At 54.5% G+C, this 16,501-nt stretch overlaps 1 protein-coding gene across 1 annotated transcript in view; it reads right to left on the bottom strand.

Annotated features, from left to right (window-relative positions):
• Positions 1–7,496, bottom strand: part of LOC140658476 (gamma-aminobutyric acid receptor subunit gamma-4) — a 37,582-nt gene extending 30,086 nt beyond the window's left edge. The window contains exons 1-3 of the mRNA XM_072876949.1: positions 7,441–7,496; positions 2,160–2,308; positions 1,893–1,960 (exon numbers count right to left, since the gene is read on the bottom strand). Of these exons, the coding sequence (XP_072733050.1) occupies positions 1,893–1,960; positions 2,160–2,308; positions 7,441–7,496 (273 nt within the window). The remainder of the gene's footprint in view (positions 1–1,892; positions 1,961–2,159; positions 2,309–7,440) is intronic.
• Positions 7,497–16,501: the final 9,005 nt, after the last annotated feature.

Genomic DNA, 16,501 nt, shown 5'->3' on the forward strand with positions numbered 1-16,501 from the left:
CAACAGTTTTTCCCCTCAGTGGGGATGGCTGTTGTCACTGCCTTGCATCCTGTTTTCACAAAAATACTGGAGATGCTGAATATGCCTGAAGATCCTATACCTGCAGCCATATATGGTTGGTATTAGCCCAGTGGATCTAAAATACTGAAAGACTGGGATGAACGTACGTACATTCTCACATAACCATCACCATGGCATAAGCTGTGTTTCTTAGGAAACCAGACTAGCAGCAGTGCTTGGTATCTCCGTTTAGGAGAAGAGATAAACTCTGGATGCAAGACTGGATTTTATAGGCCACTCTCTACTGCTACCACCTGCATGGCTATGCAGTGCTCCTGCAACAGGGGGGAGAGCAGAGCTTCCAACAGGGGTGGGAAGGGTAAAGTAAATGGATGACAGGGAAGAGAAAGAATGAGGATGCACACTGTGGCTTTGCGTGGTTTTCTTGGCATACCCTTGGGCAGTGCAAAGCAGATTGGACAGCCACCTATGACATGACTCATATGCTCTTTGCATATGACTCTTATGCTCCAGGCACAGCAGTGGCCGGGGAGGTGAGTACACCCAGCCCCTACACCCTTCCCCCTGTACTGCTGCTCTTACGTCACTGTAGCTTCATGTCCACACACCCACATGGGATGGAGGAACTTGTATCTGCTGGCAGCCAGGGATGACATCCACATGGCTTGGGCTGTGGTTCTCCTCCTGGAGACTAGGCCCACAGAAACAATGAAAGGAAATTTTTTGCCTTGAGGCCGTCCCTGCTGGGCCTCCTGATAGTGCCCTCATCGTGCAAGCGAATGCCCAGCCAGGTACCCATTTGGTGGCTCATGAGCAGGTACTGCTCGGAGGCACATGCTTGGCAGTGGCCAGTCAAAAGGGCTGCTTCAAAATGGTTTTTGGACTGAAAGTGGTACTACAACTACAGTGCCATTCCTCCATCCCCAGAGGGGTTTTTTCAGTGGAAATTTTCCACTTGGGAATCTAAAAATATCATGCCCATCCTGAGAACTTTCAGGATGGTTTTGGACTTTCAGGAACAGGTTTTGAATTCTTTCAAAACCTGACAGCGGTCAGGTTTGTTTCTTGCTAGAGAAGTGACTTCACAGGGAAAATAATAATGGAAGTTTCCTGTGAAAAATAAATAATCAACATTTGCTCTCCAGTGCATGGCCTGGAGGCTCTTCAGACCAAAGAGCATCTCTGTCGAGTGTTTCTGCAGCTCCTGGTACAGCAGGGTCCTCAGCCATGAGCAGAAACCATCACAGTCATGGTGGCATCAATCTAAGGTGCTATGTACTGAAGAAGAGCTGTCAGACCCGAGGAACCCTGCCTGCCCCTCCTCAGCACCGCAGGCCAGGCCTGGGCACCCAAGTTTCACACCATCAGACCACTGCCATGGAAACCATCTCCAGGTACCTATTTCAGTCCTGGGAAGTGCGCTGCTCCCCCTCCCAGCCACCACTGCACTGGCTCAGCCAGAGCAGCGCAGCTTGCCCTGAGCATCCTGGTGCCCGCACGCTTCTCAGGCAGGAGAGGGCAAAGCCACCAGGCAGAGGTGTCTGTCCACACATTGCCAGTGGAGACCAAAGAGCATCATCATACTTCTCCGTGAGCTTGTGAGCATGGTAGGGTTGCTGAGCTCACCGAGGGCACTTTAGGACCTTGCTCCTAACCAGGGATGGCTATCAAGCCTTTCTAGCTCCAGCTATCAGCAGGTCAAAGCATCTCTTCCCAAGGGAAGGGAAACAAATCCACCTCTTCTCATGACAACACCACCTTCACACCATGTCTAGCCAGCAAAACACAACCTGCCAGCAGCGCTGGGCCAGCTACCTCTCACGCTCTCAGTTGCGGTGATACCACGACTCTGCAGCAGCGACACCACTCACCATCTGGATGACAGACACCGGCCCAATGCTGTTCACATAGATATCCACATCGATAAACGTGGGCTTGACTGTAAAGAAAATAAAACAGGCATGGATGAGCTGGGGCTACGATCATTTGTGAAGGGCTGAGGACCAGGGGAGCATCTGGGATCAGGCTCCATCTCACCAAAAATACCAACTACAGCAGTCACAAGAGCATAGAAAACACAGGACACAGCCGGGCCAGGTCACCACCCATAGCCACAGGGAGCTTCAGGGGACACTTACTGCCAATGTCAGGCCTCAGCTTGTTGTCATAGTTCTTCAGCAGTGAGTTGAGGATCTGCGTGGCATCGGTGTCCTGTGCCTTGGGAGTGAGGACCCAGGTTTTATTGATGCTGAGGTAATCGTAATCATATTCCTCTGTGCTCTCACACCTGGAGTGGAGAGACAAAGGGCGAGAGACATTGCTGTAGCATCTCTCTGGCACTCTGTGGGAGTAGGGGCACAGCTGGATTTCAGAGATACTAAAGGAGGAGGATGCAGCCCTGCCAAAAGGCAGAACATAAGGAGCTCAGGGATCCCCTCTCAGCCACACTGCTAAGAAGACACAACTCACCTGGTGCCTTTGCTCACTTCAGGGTCCCCAGACATGCAGGGGCCTTGCCACCAGCAGTCACGACTACGCATGGGGTGCTCTACATCCTCCCCAGCTGCCTTTAGAGATGCACTGCTCATACCCAAAGCACAGGAGCCAGTCCCTGCCCTCCCCTGCCCTGCTCCTGCCCATCCCACTCCTGGCCCTCCTCCACTGCCAGCAGCTCCTGCTCCTGGAGCTGCCTGTTAACCCCAAATACCTCAGCTACTCTGCCTGCCTCTTGCAGCTGAAGTGGGCTTCTTCTGAGGAATAAGACAGTGACCAAACAACATTTTTGGGGAGCAAGGCTTTTACAATAAAAGCATTTCAGAGAAAAGAGGTCCTAAAACAACCAAGCAGGCAGCAGGCACGCCTGGCTTGCTAGGAACCCAGCCATCTGCCCTGCACAGATCCTGGGAACGCAAACTCCGCTGCCCTCAGGCCAAGACCTGCCACAACCCATTCCCTGTACTCACCAACTCCTCCTCCCCAGCCTTTGGCATGAGCTCCCATTTAAAGATGCATCATCTTCCTGATCCTGATCTTCCAGTTCCAACCCAGGCAAGGAAAGCTTGCATCCTCCTTTGGACATGATCCACTAAGCAACAGCATCTCCCACTGCCTTTCAAAACTGCCCTCTCTAAACCTTTCACACTCCTCCTTTTTCCTAAAGGAGTTTTCTTAAACCCTCTAATTAAATTAGGTCCACATGGTCAGCTGGGAAATTCTAACCACCTGCTGCTGCTCTGGGCAGCTCATTCACAAGGTTGTCCCCGGAACGACACAGCCATATGCCAGAGAGGATGCTGAGCAATCCCACACCTGGTACACCCCCCTCGACGTCTGCCATGTCAGTGTGTCATCTGCTCCAGTGCCAGAAAGGGTCTCACAGCAGGAGCTGCCACTCTGTTGACACTTCCCAGCTGGAGCCTCGCAGCTCTGAGGTGCAATCAGGCACCACCGATACACATCTCCCTTCAGTACCTGGGGAGGCAGAGCCTGGCAAAGGTACTTGAAGGGGGGAAAAAAAGCATTAAATTGGCATGTTGCAGTCAGTTTATCAGATGCTCCTCTTTTAAAACCCCAGATAAAACTTGCTTTCACAATCACTTTAAAACTCTTTGCATCTCCCCAGCTTTCAGACACTGGGATGGGTCCCCCAACAAGGGCTGGGCTGCATGCAGCTGGCTGCCTGCCACCACACGTTATGTGTTGGCACGTCAGCTTGTTGTTTCCTGTCTGATTGTGCTGCACTTTCTAATGATGCTTAAGGAGTCTTAAGCAACGCTGTCAGGATGCACTTCCCTCTCTGAGCAGCGGCAGTGAGGGCTCGCCTGGCTGTCGTGCTGTGGCATGCCTTCAAAATGCAGCCGAGCAGACAGCTCCGTGAGATCCAGCAGCTGCAGGAGGCACAGGGGACCACCGCTGCACCCACCCAAAAGCTGGCCAGAGCCAAAATCTGGGGCTGGCCCTGCTCCTGAGGGCACAAAGAGGGACATGTGCCTCTGCCCACAGCCCAGCTCAGGGCAGGGGAAAGCAATCCTAACTGCTTTGCCTTGCTGCCAGGGCTGTGGGTGATGCAAGCTGCCTCTAGCAGACTGGCAACAGCTACACCAAAACCTTAACTCAGTGTTCCCTTGACCCTACTTGAAGTCAGCCCAAGACGGGTCACCTGCCAGCAGTGAACTCTGCGTGTCCCACTGCCCTGCCAAAATCGAGTTCCTGCAAGTCGTAAGGCCACAGTAGAGTCTGAAAAATCCCTCTGAGGCCGAACAAAACCAGACTGGTTACTCTGACCTCAGCCTTCTGGCTTCCCCCCGTTTCATGTCGCTGATTAACACCCTAAGGCTTGGGATAGCACGTACAGGGAGTCACATCCCTATTACAGATGCAGTGACACTACCAAAAATATGCTTTTTGCTAATGCAGCTAATCCTGGACTACTAAACCATACTAAGCCATCTTAGCATAAGCAAGCCAGCTTTTGCTGGAGAAAATATGCTTTTGCTGGGTGTTTCTGCACACACAGACACACACCAGCTCTTGCTGGTCAGGAGTGTGACTCATACCACCCTGTGCAAGCCCCTGCCTCCTCCCCAGTCTCTCTTCCCAGTGGCCCCACTTCAAATCACAAAGGGAAGAGTCCAAGAGCTATTGCAGAGGAGAGGAATTAAGGTGACATGTGCATGTCCCCCCACAGCTGCTAATGGAAATGTCACACTGCAAACCTGCAGTGATCCCCAACGCGCTGTGAACACTCGCTGGCCCGGCGGCTCCATCTCCTCGCGCAAAGCAACTGGCTCGGTGACAGGGGACAGCCAGTTCTCATATGTCTCTGTGCAGCCAGGAGGAAACGCAGAGCCACGTTTCCTCACCTCCGCTTGTCAAAATGTCAAAACATCCGCCTCACAGCACTCCTGCGCGCAGCCATGGAGCTGGGACGCAGCCACAAGTGTGGGCTGGGGGTGGGTAGGGCGGATGACGGCAGGGCAGAGCTGAGGACATTGCGAGGAAACCCCTGGTCTGACAGACGCGGTCGGGGCCGTGGCAGCTCCCGCTGGCACCCAGAGCAGGAGGCCTGGACAGCAGGGAGGTGTCCTTTCAGATGCTCTCACATATATGCATGGGGTTTTGCATGCCCAACTGTCCTTGGGCAACTCTTGGCATTACAGCAGGACAGTGCTCTGCCTTGCCTCCCTAATTCTGTTTTACTCAAGCAGACACCTGTTTTGCTGAGGTTTCCAAGCACACTGATGGTCAAAGTAAGAGCCACCTGAGGAGCTGGTGGCTGGCTTCCTCCCCTAGTGCCCAAGCTGTCTGACAAGGTTTCCCTTGGCAGGAGGAGGGAAAGAGCAACATGTGCCACGAGCCCTCGAAGACAGTTCTGCTCCTTGCCTGGTAGGACAGACAATGGTGCTTGACCAGGATGCATACCCACTACTATTTGCAACCTGGTGTGTTAACGAAGTCTGAGACCAGTAAAATTTTGTACTGAGACCTGCACCCACTGGGGAGGTGACACACACCCTCACAGCCATCCCTAGCCCTGAGGCAGGAACTCCCAGAGCAGGTGCAGATACTGGGGCTGTGATTGTCCAGCCCCAGTGCAAATGCAGCTCAAAGCCTCCCCTGCTCCCAAGAAACAGTCAGCCACAAAATCCAAGAACAACATTTCCTTGGTTGAAAAGCACTGTGGTCAGTCCTAATTATCACATGTTAATGTGTCCTTCTAGCCACCCATCCCAATGCCTCCAAGGGTTGTAGGCACAGGGATGTTCAGACAAATTCCTCTAAATTAGAAGCAGGCAGAAGATTTAAGGACAGAGAGCTCACTAAACTGTACCCTACCCCTTTCACATGTCTTTGTACCTCTCCTTTCACAGAACACTCCATGAAACCTCAATGGTCAAGCCTGCACAGTTTCAACCATCTGTCAAGCCCAGCTTTCCAGTGGTGTGATGCTGTGCAGGGATCCTGCCATCAGGGCTCAGAGTTGGGTGCCTTGCACCCAGCTGAGGCAGTACCAGGGGAAACACTGGTGAATTAGGCTCTGTGATGGGGGCACCGTCTGGGGAGTGCTGAGTCACCCAGCACAAAGCATCCAGCCCGCTCCAGCGCCAGGGGGACGGGTCTCGCAGCTTGTGCTGGGAGAAGACCTCGCACACATGCGGCACCTGAACTGGGCTCCTCACCCCAGCACCCATCATTAAGTGTAGAGCAGGTGAAATTTGCCCCCTGCAAGCTGCAGCCAGGAAAAATGCAGTGAATGCAGAGTAAGACCCTGATATAACTTGCTCCTTTTCTCCTTCTTCTCCCACAGGCTTCCTCTCCTGCTCCATCACCCCCCAAACATGCATAGACACTGCTCCTGGCAAAGCGGGGCTCAGGGAAGAGATAGACATGAAGGCCAAGCCCTGGAGGACCACAGCAGGGACAGACTTTCTGCCTGCACTCGAGGTCAGGAAGCCTTGGCAGAGCAGACCATTAGTAGCAGGATTCATGCTCCCTGTCCCTGACTGCATTTGTAATGGGATTTGATCGGCTTTAAGGCAGCTTATTCTGCCAATTAGCTTCAGCCAGTAAAATCCCTCTTCCCCCGAGCCCTGGGGGCAACAATCTGCTGACAACATTTTCTTTCCCCGATCTAGCCATTAAACTCACCAGCAGGGCTAGGAATTGTAAAAAAAAAAAAAAAGAAAAAAGGGAAAAAGAAACTTGAAAACCCCTTGTGCGTGGGGCCTTTCATCGCTGTTTATAGAGAAGCGCTATGAACCGCTGGCGCTGGGAGAGAACCGTACTCTGCCAGCCCCACACCTCCGCTCGCCTCCTTGCCCAGCGCGCCGGTGGCATCGGGCTGGCATCGGGCTCCCAGCCGGCACCCAGAGCTGGGACCTGGGGCCAACCTGTAGAGCAAGGCAGGAGTCCGCGCTGCCCTCCTCCTGCCAGGCTGCAAGCCCTGCAGGGGCTTTCGGGATGCCAGGGGATGGAGTGCAGGGAAGGGGACGCGAGCTCCTTCCCACCCAGCCCGACTCCGTGTGGAAATGCCCCGGTGATGGATGGAGCCCCCGGGAGGTGCCGAGCTCCCTCTGGTCCTGCTCTGGGCACCCCCAGAAGGGGCTGAGCCCCCGGCAGGATTCAGCCAGCGAGGTGATGGCGGGGTGGAAAACGGGATGTCCTCTCGATTCCCGGCATGCGAAGGGGGGACCCGGGGCGCAAAGGACATGCAGGCACTAGGTGCTGCCGCGACCAGACCTGATCCTGCCTCGGCGCCGGCTGGAAGGAACCGCTGGGGGCACAGAGGTGCCCAAACCCCCGCTGAAGCCGGGGTGGGGGAGGCGCGGGGAGAGACGCTGCGACTCCAGCCCCCTCCCCTCCCATTGCCCCGACGGGTAAACTGAGGCGGGGGCGTCCCGGTCGGCGGGGGGGGCTCACCTGGCGCGCAGGACCGGCCCGAGGGCCAGGCAGAGCAGCAGCACCGTCCCGGGCATCTCGGCGAGGCGAGGACCGGCCCCGGGGGGGCGACGGCAGCGCCCGCCCCCGCGGGGCTCAGCGCGGGGCCGGGGCGGCGGCGGGGTCCCCTCGCTGCCCGCTGCGCCGCGCTCCAGCCCCGCCGCCGCCCGCCCGGCTCCGCGCTCCGCGCCCCGCTCCGCGCCGCCGGGCAGGAAGGGGAAAGTTGGGCATCTCTTCTCCGACGCCGCGGCGGGGAGGGGCCCGGCGCAGGGTCCTACCTCCCCGCGCAGGGGCTGGCTCCCCCCGCGCCCCCCCGAGGGCTGAGCGCCAGCGGGGAGGGGCGCACGGCGGAGTCGAACCCGCGCATCTGCCTGCTGCCGGGGAGCGAGCACCGTCAGCTGGTGTAAGGATCTCTCGCTCCCCCTCTGCGCAACGAGGCGCTTGATTTCTCTTAATAGTAGCGCTTTTTTTAATGCATAGCAGTTGGGGTTTTTTTCTAAAAAAAAAAAAAAAGAGTGGGTAATTATTGTTAAAATATGCAAGGCGTCAGTCCCCGCTGGGCTGAGCTGCAAGGGAGACGCAGCCAGGAGAGGGTCCTTTCCCACCTGTTGGGGCTGCTGTCCCGCAAAAAAAGCCGGGAGGCTGCGTGGGTAGGAGCTGCAGGACAGCCGGCCGGTGCGGGTGGGCTGTGGGTTTTCAGCCCGTTGCTCTGCTCTCTGGGTTTGCCAAGCTGCACTTGGGCATTTCTTTTCACTGCTGGCATCCGACTTGTAAACAGGAATAACAGATTCCTTCGTGGTGAATTTTTGGTGAGAGTTGCTTGGAACCAACTTTGTTACAGCTATATGAGGTACCAATAATTGTCCCTCATCACCTGGTTACAGCCGTGAGTTGCAGGAGCCCATCCCCAGAGGGGCCCGGTCCTGCATCTGCCAGAGGGTCTGGTAACACTAATGACAAATGGGGATTTGGTGCCACCCCTCCAGACTGGAGCGGGACCATTCGTGGTACTAGAGTGGGACCACGGACAACTGACTCTCTCACTCCTGGCCCTGTCACAGCTTTCCCCACACAAGCATGGGCAAATCACTTCTCTGCTCTCCATCTGCAGCATGCTGGTAACCACTGTCTCATTTGCTCAACTCGGCGGGATAGGGAGATACCTGTTCCCCAGGCACGTTCAGTGCCTAATAGCCAGAACTGGTCTCAGTGGGGACTAGGAGTGCTACAGGAGTACAAGCAGTAAATAAGAGCAGCACACCTGGGTGATTTTTCAAGGCTCTTCCTACGCAGGCTCTCCCTTGCTGATTCTTGCAATGATCACCTTAAGCCCTCAAGCATGAGATCTGAGCAGCCTCAAAGCCATAGGAGCCAGCTGCAGGCATCTCAGCTCCTAGATGGCATTTCCCTGTAATGAAGCAACTGCAGATTACGTTTCCTTTACTGCATGCAAAGAAGCCAGCTCTGGGATGGCAGAGTTTACAGGAAGCACATGTCAAAAGAGTAAATAATGAATATCAAAGCAGCAGTGAAGGTGAAAAGAGCCCCTTAAGCTTCAAAGGAAGCCACTGGATTGCCCCAGAAGTTCTTCAGGGATCCTTGGGAAAGGTGCAGGAGCAGCTGCAGAGAGGACATAGCTGTGGAGGATTCTGGTCATGAACAGATCACAGAAAATCCAGGGGTTCATATATGTGCTCTCAGCTCCCCCTCAAGATGCAGGATGTGAAGTGATATGTGGGGAAATTCATGGGACTGATTTATTTTGACTACCCCTTCTGCTACTTGAGAACTGAGAGATCTGGGAGGACTGGTGCTTGGAGAGCTGGAGATGGTCTGAGCAGTGTTAGGGAATCACAGCATCCATTTATGATGCTGTTTTGGGGACACCTTCCAGGCAGTTGTATGCACCGGGAACATCTGAGCAGCTGTCCTCCCTGGTCTTCTCCTTCATCTACAGTGGTTTCTTGTTGTAACTGATACTGAGTCTTTTACTTGGACCAAGGATAAGAATGAACCGTGTTGATGGTGTAGGAGAGCAAGGGGAGAGCATTGCTTTTCAAGCAAACACCTTATTTACCAACAGCACAGGCTCAGCCTGGGAGAAACCCATTTCAAATTCATGGTGAATGATTTTGACCAAGAAAAACTACCCTCAGTCCAAATGCTGAGAAGGACAAAATGTCCTGCACCAGTGTTTTGGGAGGAAACAGCCCCTATTTTCCACTTTGAAGAGACATTTGTTTTGAGGTCTACTGTCATGGGATTCTCCAAACTTAAACAGGAGATGAAATGTTTTATTCAAGATGCTTTTTGTCCCTTCTGGTATTTCAGTTTAACCAGCAAACTAATAAAACCTATTATTTACAGAGTCCTCATGAGCACAGAGCCTGGGGGGCCATGCTGCCAGAGTAAATGAGGGTTTGATCATGCAGTCCTCACTGCAGGATTTAGCCCTGGGAGTCGAGGAGACAATTTCAGCCCTGGCCCAAGATCCCAAACCTTGCGAGGCTGGCAGTGCTTTCGGAGGGAGCCGCCCTGTAGCCAGAGAAACCTGTGAGTCTGGGCACACCTGCAACCCTTTCTGAATCCCGCTGTGCTCTCTCAAAAGCTCCTTTGCAGTGTCAGTCATGAAATCTGTGCTGCCTGCTCCCGCGTTGGTGGGTGGTGTTTATGACTGCAGGCTGGAGCAGCAGGTGAAGGCAGGAGGCAATGCTCTGCCCTCCTCTTCCTTGTGCGACCGGCTGGTCACTCCTTGCCTCAGGCAATGCCAAAGACAAGGAGTGTCTCTCTCCAAGGATACTGCTCTTCTTCTGGGCTATGTCAGGAGTGCTGTACTGAGGGAAAATAGATAAAAGTGGAGAAAAGTATTAACCCAAGGTGTTTAGAAGCTTGTTTCTGAGAAAACTCAGGCTCTTGGCATTTGCAAAATCCTCCTCAGACAGATACCTTTCAAGGGTGGAGGAGCAAGGCGACCCACAGCGGGACTGGAGGACCCCAGGCAGAGACAGATCCCACAGGGCTCTGCAGGAATAGGTCAGGCTTGAGAGCGCTGCTGGCAGAGCTGGGGACACCAGGACAAGGAGCTGCCAGGGTGTTTGCAGGCAGCCACTGCAGCAGCAGACAGCAGCAGACAGCCATGCAGCAGACAGCTCTGAAGGGCTGCATGGAGGTGAATTTGCCTTCCCCTGCTCCCGTCACTGCTCCACGTCATCTGTCTGAGGACAGAGCAGTTAGAGTCACTGTCCTTGATGCTCACTCTCCTCCTGGTAAGGAACCAGGGCTCGTGCTGTTACCTAGCCAGTGTACCCTCTGGGAGCAACACAGGTTCCCACGCTGAGGTTTCCCATGGATCTCCTCCCCATGCCCAGAGCTGTGGGCTCTGGCAGAAGGCAGAGACTGGTCAGGCTGCAAGTCTCCTATAGCAGCATCCGTGAGGCTGAGTATGCCGATGTGCCTAGGATGAGAGCGAAGGACATCTGAGGAGAAGCTGGTTACAGGGTCCCTTTGGAAAACTTGGAGGATGAAAAACCCTGCATAAGCCTCAACCCTTTTCTCTGAGTTGGGGCACGTCCTGCATGGTAGAAACATTTGTTTACTCTACCAGGGCATTTGTTCAACGTAGCCGAGGTCTTGTCTTTTTCAGGCTCACCAGGCAGACCAGGCACAGTAGCAGATGCTGTATCTGGGCTTGCACGACATCAATAACCACTCCAGCTTGGCTCTAGCTTCCCACCATTATGGACAGCGATGATATATGAAGCAGACAGGACACAGTTTGATTTTAGGTGCTGGAGTGAACTTGCAGTGCTGACAGATAAAAAAAATGTGTTTGGAGCCTGAACAAATGTGACATGAACATTTTCCAAGGAGAATGAAGGGTGTGGGAGGACAGCCCAGGCCATAGCAAGAGCTGGTGCAAGCTGTCCCAGAGGGTGACAAGAGCGTTGACGGGAGCGAGAACTTTACTTTCATCCTCTGCTGCTACGTCAGGCCAGGCCTGAAGGAGTCTCCACATCCCTTCCACTGTGGACAGTCCCTCTTCAAAATTAGTTGCTTAGTGGGAAGAGATCAGCAAACTGATAGGTGATCTGATCCTGGGTGTCAGAAGAGTTCTCGCTGTCATCCTGGGGATGGGAAAGATGCTATTTCCTGCACTTTTATGGTTCCGCTCTTCTGGCGCTCTCCCCAGCTCAGGGCTTAACATGTTACATTCCTCCCAGGGATCAATACATGAAAAGAGAAAACATACATGGGAAAGGGTGGGGAGGGGAAAAGAATTGGCAGCATTTGACAAAAAAGGGGAAAATCTCAGCAAATTGAGCACCAGGTGTTTCAATACTTTTTCAAATGGAATTTGCAGCTATGCCATCCATACATCTGATGTCGTACATCCAGTACAGGACCATGAGCTGGTAGTTTGGCCAGAGTAACTCCCAGGCAGTACATCCGTATTTTAAATACTGTGCAACTGCTGACACAAACTTTGGGGACACACAGCTGCAGGAACAGGAGCAGCTGCTTCTCTTCACTGTAGAAATGCAGCTGCCTCTGGATGGCGACACACTAGCTCCTTGTCAACCCATGCCACAATAGTTCAGGGTAGGGGAAAAGGAGCCAGGAAGGTCATGGAGGCAACAAAAACTGTAATTGGGATGCAAATGGTATTTCACACAGTGATTCCTCCCAGGGTTCCCCAACACCTGGGAAAAACCTGGGCTTGGGCCTCTCCAGAGGACGCCGGGATTCAGAGCAGAGGCTACACATGCAGAAGATGGTGCTCATGACCAAAATCCCATGGATAGACCTGGCCAGCAGTAACCCTGCCTGACCCTTTCCGTACTGCAGCTCTGAAGGCACAGCTGAGGACACATCATCACCCGCTGGTCTCCCTGGCAGGATTTAAGAGAGTGAGGCACAGTTGCCTTTTATTGTTAATACCCTTAGGCATTTCTGTCCAGGGATGCGGGGATTTCAATGACTTCTCTCTACACTGGCTAGGGAATGTTTATACACCAGTAAATAATGTTAACTGCTCATCTGTGGCTGAGTTTAGCTGTTGCAATTACAACTGTTTCCAGCAGCTGATCTGGGTCCTGTACTCTGCTTTGCCTCTTGCCCCGGCTCTGTGGTTTGCCTGGCAGTTTGATATTTTATCAGCCTGAGGATAACAGCAGGGTGGTTGGCAAGTGAAAGAAGCTGTCCTCCCAGAACCGTTCTGCATGCAGTCCCTCCTGTGGCAGGTACCAGATGAGCTGGGGTCACATGAGCTGTGTTGCTTTGCTGTCTGTTATGGGACTGACTCTGAAGCCCTGGGACAGATGCCTGCAGCGAGCACACCGCTTTCTTTCTTGGGAGCTACTAGGCATTTTCAGGGTCTTTTTATTTTTCTCCCCTGTGAACCTCTGGTGTCTCCCCCAGCAAGAGCGAAATGCCTTTCTTGCTCAAGTGCCTGAACTCAAGGGACACATTTTGGAGGGGCTGGTTTTTGTTGTGTTTTAGGGAGGCAGTGCTTGGGACTGTGGCGCTGCAGTCCACGGTGCCACCCCAACAGGGCTGCATTAGCAAGAGCTCACTGGGGAGGTGATCAGCTGAGAAAGGGCTTGGCACACCTTGATGCACTTTGCCCATCTGGCATGTGAGCGCTCCAGCACATGCCTGCTCAGGGCAGGGGCAGCGCCTGCTCCTCGCCTGGAGCAGCTCAGGAGCCCCTCTTCCACCCCTGGCCCAAAGCATCATTCGTTCAAGAGGGAAGAGAGCATCCTCTGTGCTGCTATTACCTACTTGCAGATGTGGGGAAGCAACGGGACCGCCTCTCCTTCCATCTCCTCTTGGCCCAGGTGGGACACAGCAGAACAGTTGGCCCCCACGGCAGCCCTGAGAACCCCCCATAGTTATGCCGCCAGGGTTCCCCCTGAGTCCATGGCAGAGCAGGTCTACTCTCCCAGTCCAGATTCCATCCAGCGGCCAGCTGCTCTCTGCTGCTGGCACTGCCATTTGGACCCTTTCTACCTCCACACCCTTGTGAGCATCTGTGATGCTCCTCAGCCCATGCCCACAAGAGTACATGGAGAAATGCCAGCACTGCTCCCTTCTTCAGCTCCAGGATCTCCCGTGAAACACTGACCTAGATCAACCCTGCGCTGCACACGAGCTCGGGCTGTGCTGCTGTCGCTGCTGGGCATGGTGAGACCCACTCAGGTACCGCCCCTCTTCAGGATTCTACTTTCCAACGGAATAGTCCTCACACCTCATTGGGTGGAAATCCAGACCCCGTCCGGCCAACGCAGCCAGTGCCACAGTGCCCAGAATCCACCATCCCCCTCACCCTCAGTTTTCTCCCCCTCCATCCCAGCCCCTCTGGTTGCCGAAAGCAATCAGTGGCAGCTGAAGTGCAAAGAAGCCGACACTGTGAGCCATGGCTTCCGCGCTCCCAAAGTCATCAGAGCAGAAATGCCTGCACATGCAGCGCCTCTCCAAAAGAGAGATGCTGGCACTAGGATCCAGTAATTGCCAGCACGTCAGGAATGAGAGATCTCCTAATACTCACTAAGCTCCAATCTTAATCTTGTTCGTCGCTGTTAAGTCTCAGAGAAATCGGGCCAATGTGTTGAAAGGAGGTAAAATAAAAAGATTCAAGAGGAGGCTGAAGTCGCTTCAGAAAACTGAAGAGAAATAATCTTCAAAGGTTCCCATGAGCCTGCATGCCCTGGCCTGGAAAAGCGGAACAGATAAACACTGAGAATAGCAGTGGGAGCCTTGCTGGAGTTGTTTTTTAGTCTGGTATTCTGTGGAAGGAGACAGAAGAGTTAAGGCTGGAATATCAGAAAGCAGTTATGGGATCTCAGCACCCAGGGCTTGACCCCTTCCCCTGGGACCCTATCCCTGGGGTCACTGCTGCCTGGCAGGTTCAGTCCCCAAGGCAAAGCCCAGTTCCTGTTTCCCCACTGGGCTGGGGACCAGCTGGAGCAGCGACACATGAGGGGCTGGATGCTTTTCCCTGGGTGAGAACCCCCAGGCGGGTCTGTGGTCCCTTCCCACTGCCCCACCTGCGAGCAGGATCCAGCCAGGTGGAAAGAGCTGCAAAGAAACAACCTGTTCTGGGGGGATGGAAGGAGTAGCCTCGGGCAGACGGCCTCTGCCTACATCCAGGCAGGGCATTTGCTGCCCATCATCCCCAGCTCTAAGGACAAGGAGCCAGGGCAGCACAGCACCTTGCTCCCACCACCCTGCCTGGGGCTGCCTCACCCTTCCTGCATCCCATTGCCTTGCAGCATCCCTGCAGACAGCCCCGTGCCAGCACTCTCTCACCCTTGCACGAAGGACACACATGGAGGGGTCTCCCCTCTTCTGGTATCCTCCCCTGAGGCCTGGGGGGTTGCTGCAGTGGAAGTTACTTCCAGACTACGTCACTCGCAGAGGTGATCAGTGGTCACTTGCAGAGGCGATCAGCTCCGGTGCAGGTGTGTTCCGCAGCGGAGAGGGGGATCGCGGTGTACAGGGGGTTTCCTGAGACGGGGAAACCCCAGGGGAGCGCAGAGACCTGCCAGGAGCCGGCAGCTCTCACAAAAGCGGCTGATGAGGTGCAGGCGGGGCCAGGAGTAACGGCGGCCCCCCAGAAGTCAGCCCCAGGGAGGGCAAACAGAGCATGGCGCGGCAGTTTGAGCGGGAGGGCACCTCTTTGAAGGAGGGGCATTCCACAGGCTGAGTGGGACACTTGAAGTACACATAACCCAGCAACCGGGCACCGTTCTGTGACCATCTGCACAGGTCAAGGGCACTCATCCTACCTGACCCTCAAGGCAGAACGGTGGGCGCTCGTCTGAGAGCAAAGGCTGCAGCTCCGGCGGGGGCATCTGCACCATCTACCCCAGCAGTGGCCGATGCCTCCACCCAGAGGGAGCTGCTGAAGGGAGAGGCTGCAGTGCAGACCTGACTGCAGGAAGTGCCTAGACCCTTTTCCTGCGGCAGGGACAGGCGGCAGACCTGCCTGCAAAAGGTGTGCCCAGGTGGAGGACCTCCTGCAGCAGGTGGCTGAGCTGCAGGAGGTGGTGAGAAGGCTGCATAACATCAGGGAGGCTGAGAAGGAGTTAGATAGCTGGTTCCAAGCGCAGTCTGCAGTGGACCCACAACCCACGGCCAAACAGCCAAAAACTCCCCCACCGGCACACACAGAAGGGAGGGGGGCCAATAATGCAGAATAATGGACGGTTGCAATGGCAAGGACCAGCAGGAGGAAGAGAATTCCCCCGAAGCCTGAGGTGCCCTTGCAGAACTGCTTCACCGCTCTGCAGCCCGAAGAGGAAAGACCCGTCACACCAGGAGAGACGCTGGAGCTGAGTAAGGCAGCCCGATCTGCTCCCCGTATAACAACCAGCACAACTAAGAAAAGGCGACGGGTGATAGTAGCAGGTGACTCTCTTCTGAGAGCTGCGGAGGCACCCATTTGCTGACCTGACACACTCTGTAGAGAGGTGTGCTGCTTACCGGGAGCTCGTATCAGGGATGTCACCAAGAGACTACCAAGCCTCGTACAGTCCACTGACTATTATCCACTGCTGTTGTTTCACGTGGGTACCAGTGATACAGCCAGGAACAGTCTGAGGAGTATCAAGAAGGATTATAGAGCCCTGGGAGCGGCAGTAAGGGACTCTGGAGTGCAGGTAGTTTTTTTCATCAGTCCTCCTGGTCAAAGGGAAGGGGTTTGAAAGGGCCAGTCAAATCTGGCAAATCAACAAATGGTTACAGGACTGGCGCCACAGCCAGGTGTTCAGCTACTTAGACCATGGGATTTGCCTTGAGAAACCTGGTCTTCTAGGGGCTGATGGGGTCCATCTGTCAGGGAAGGGGAAGAGCATAGGCTTGCCAAGCTAGTAAAGAGGGCTTTAAACTGAAGTTGCCGGGGGAGGGGAACCTCAATCCATCCCACTCACAGTTTTGATGCCATTGCCAGCAATAGATGCCCAGAGCCTGGAGAAGGATCACAGGTCAGCAGGAGAGAACCTGAAAAGCAGCACAAAGGAATTTCAGCCATTCCAGCCAGTAA

Source organism: Ciconia boyciana, chromosome 12, assembly GCF_034638445.1.
Source record: "Ciconia boyciana chromosome 12, ASM3463844v1, whole genome shotgun sequence".
NCBI lineage: Eukaryota > Metazoa > Chordata > Aves > Ciconiiformes > Ciconiidae > Ciconia > Ciconia boyciana.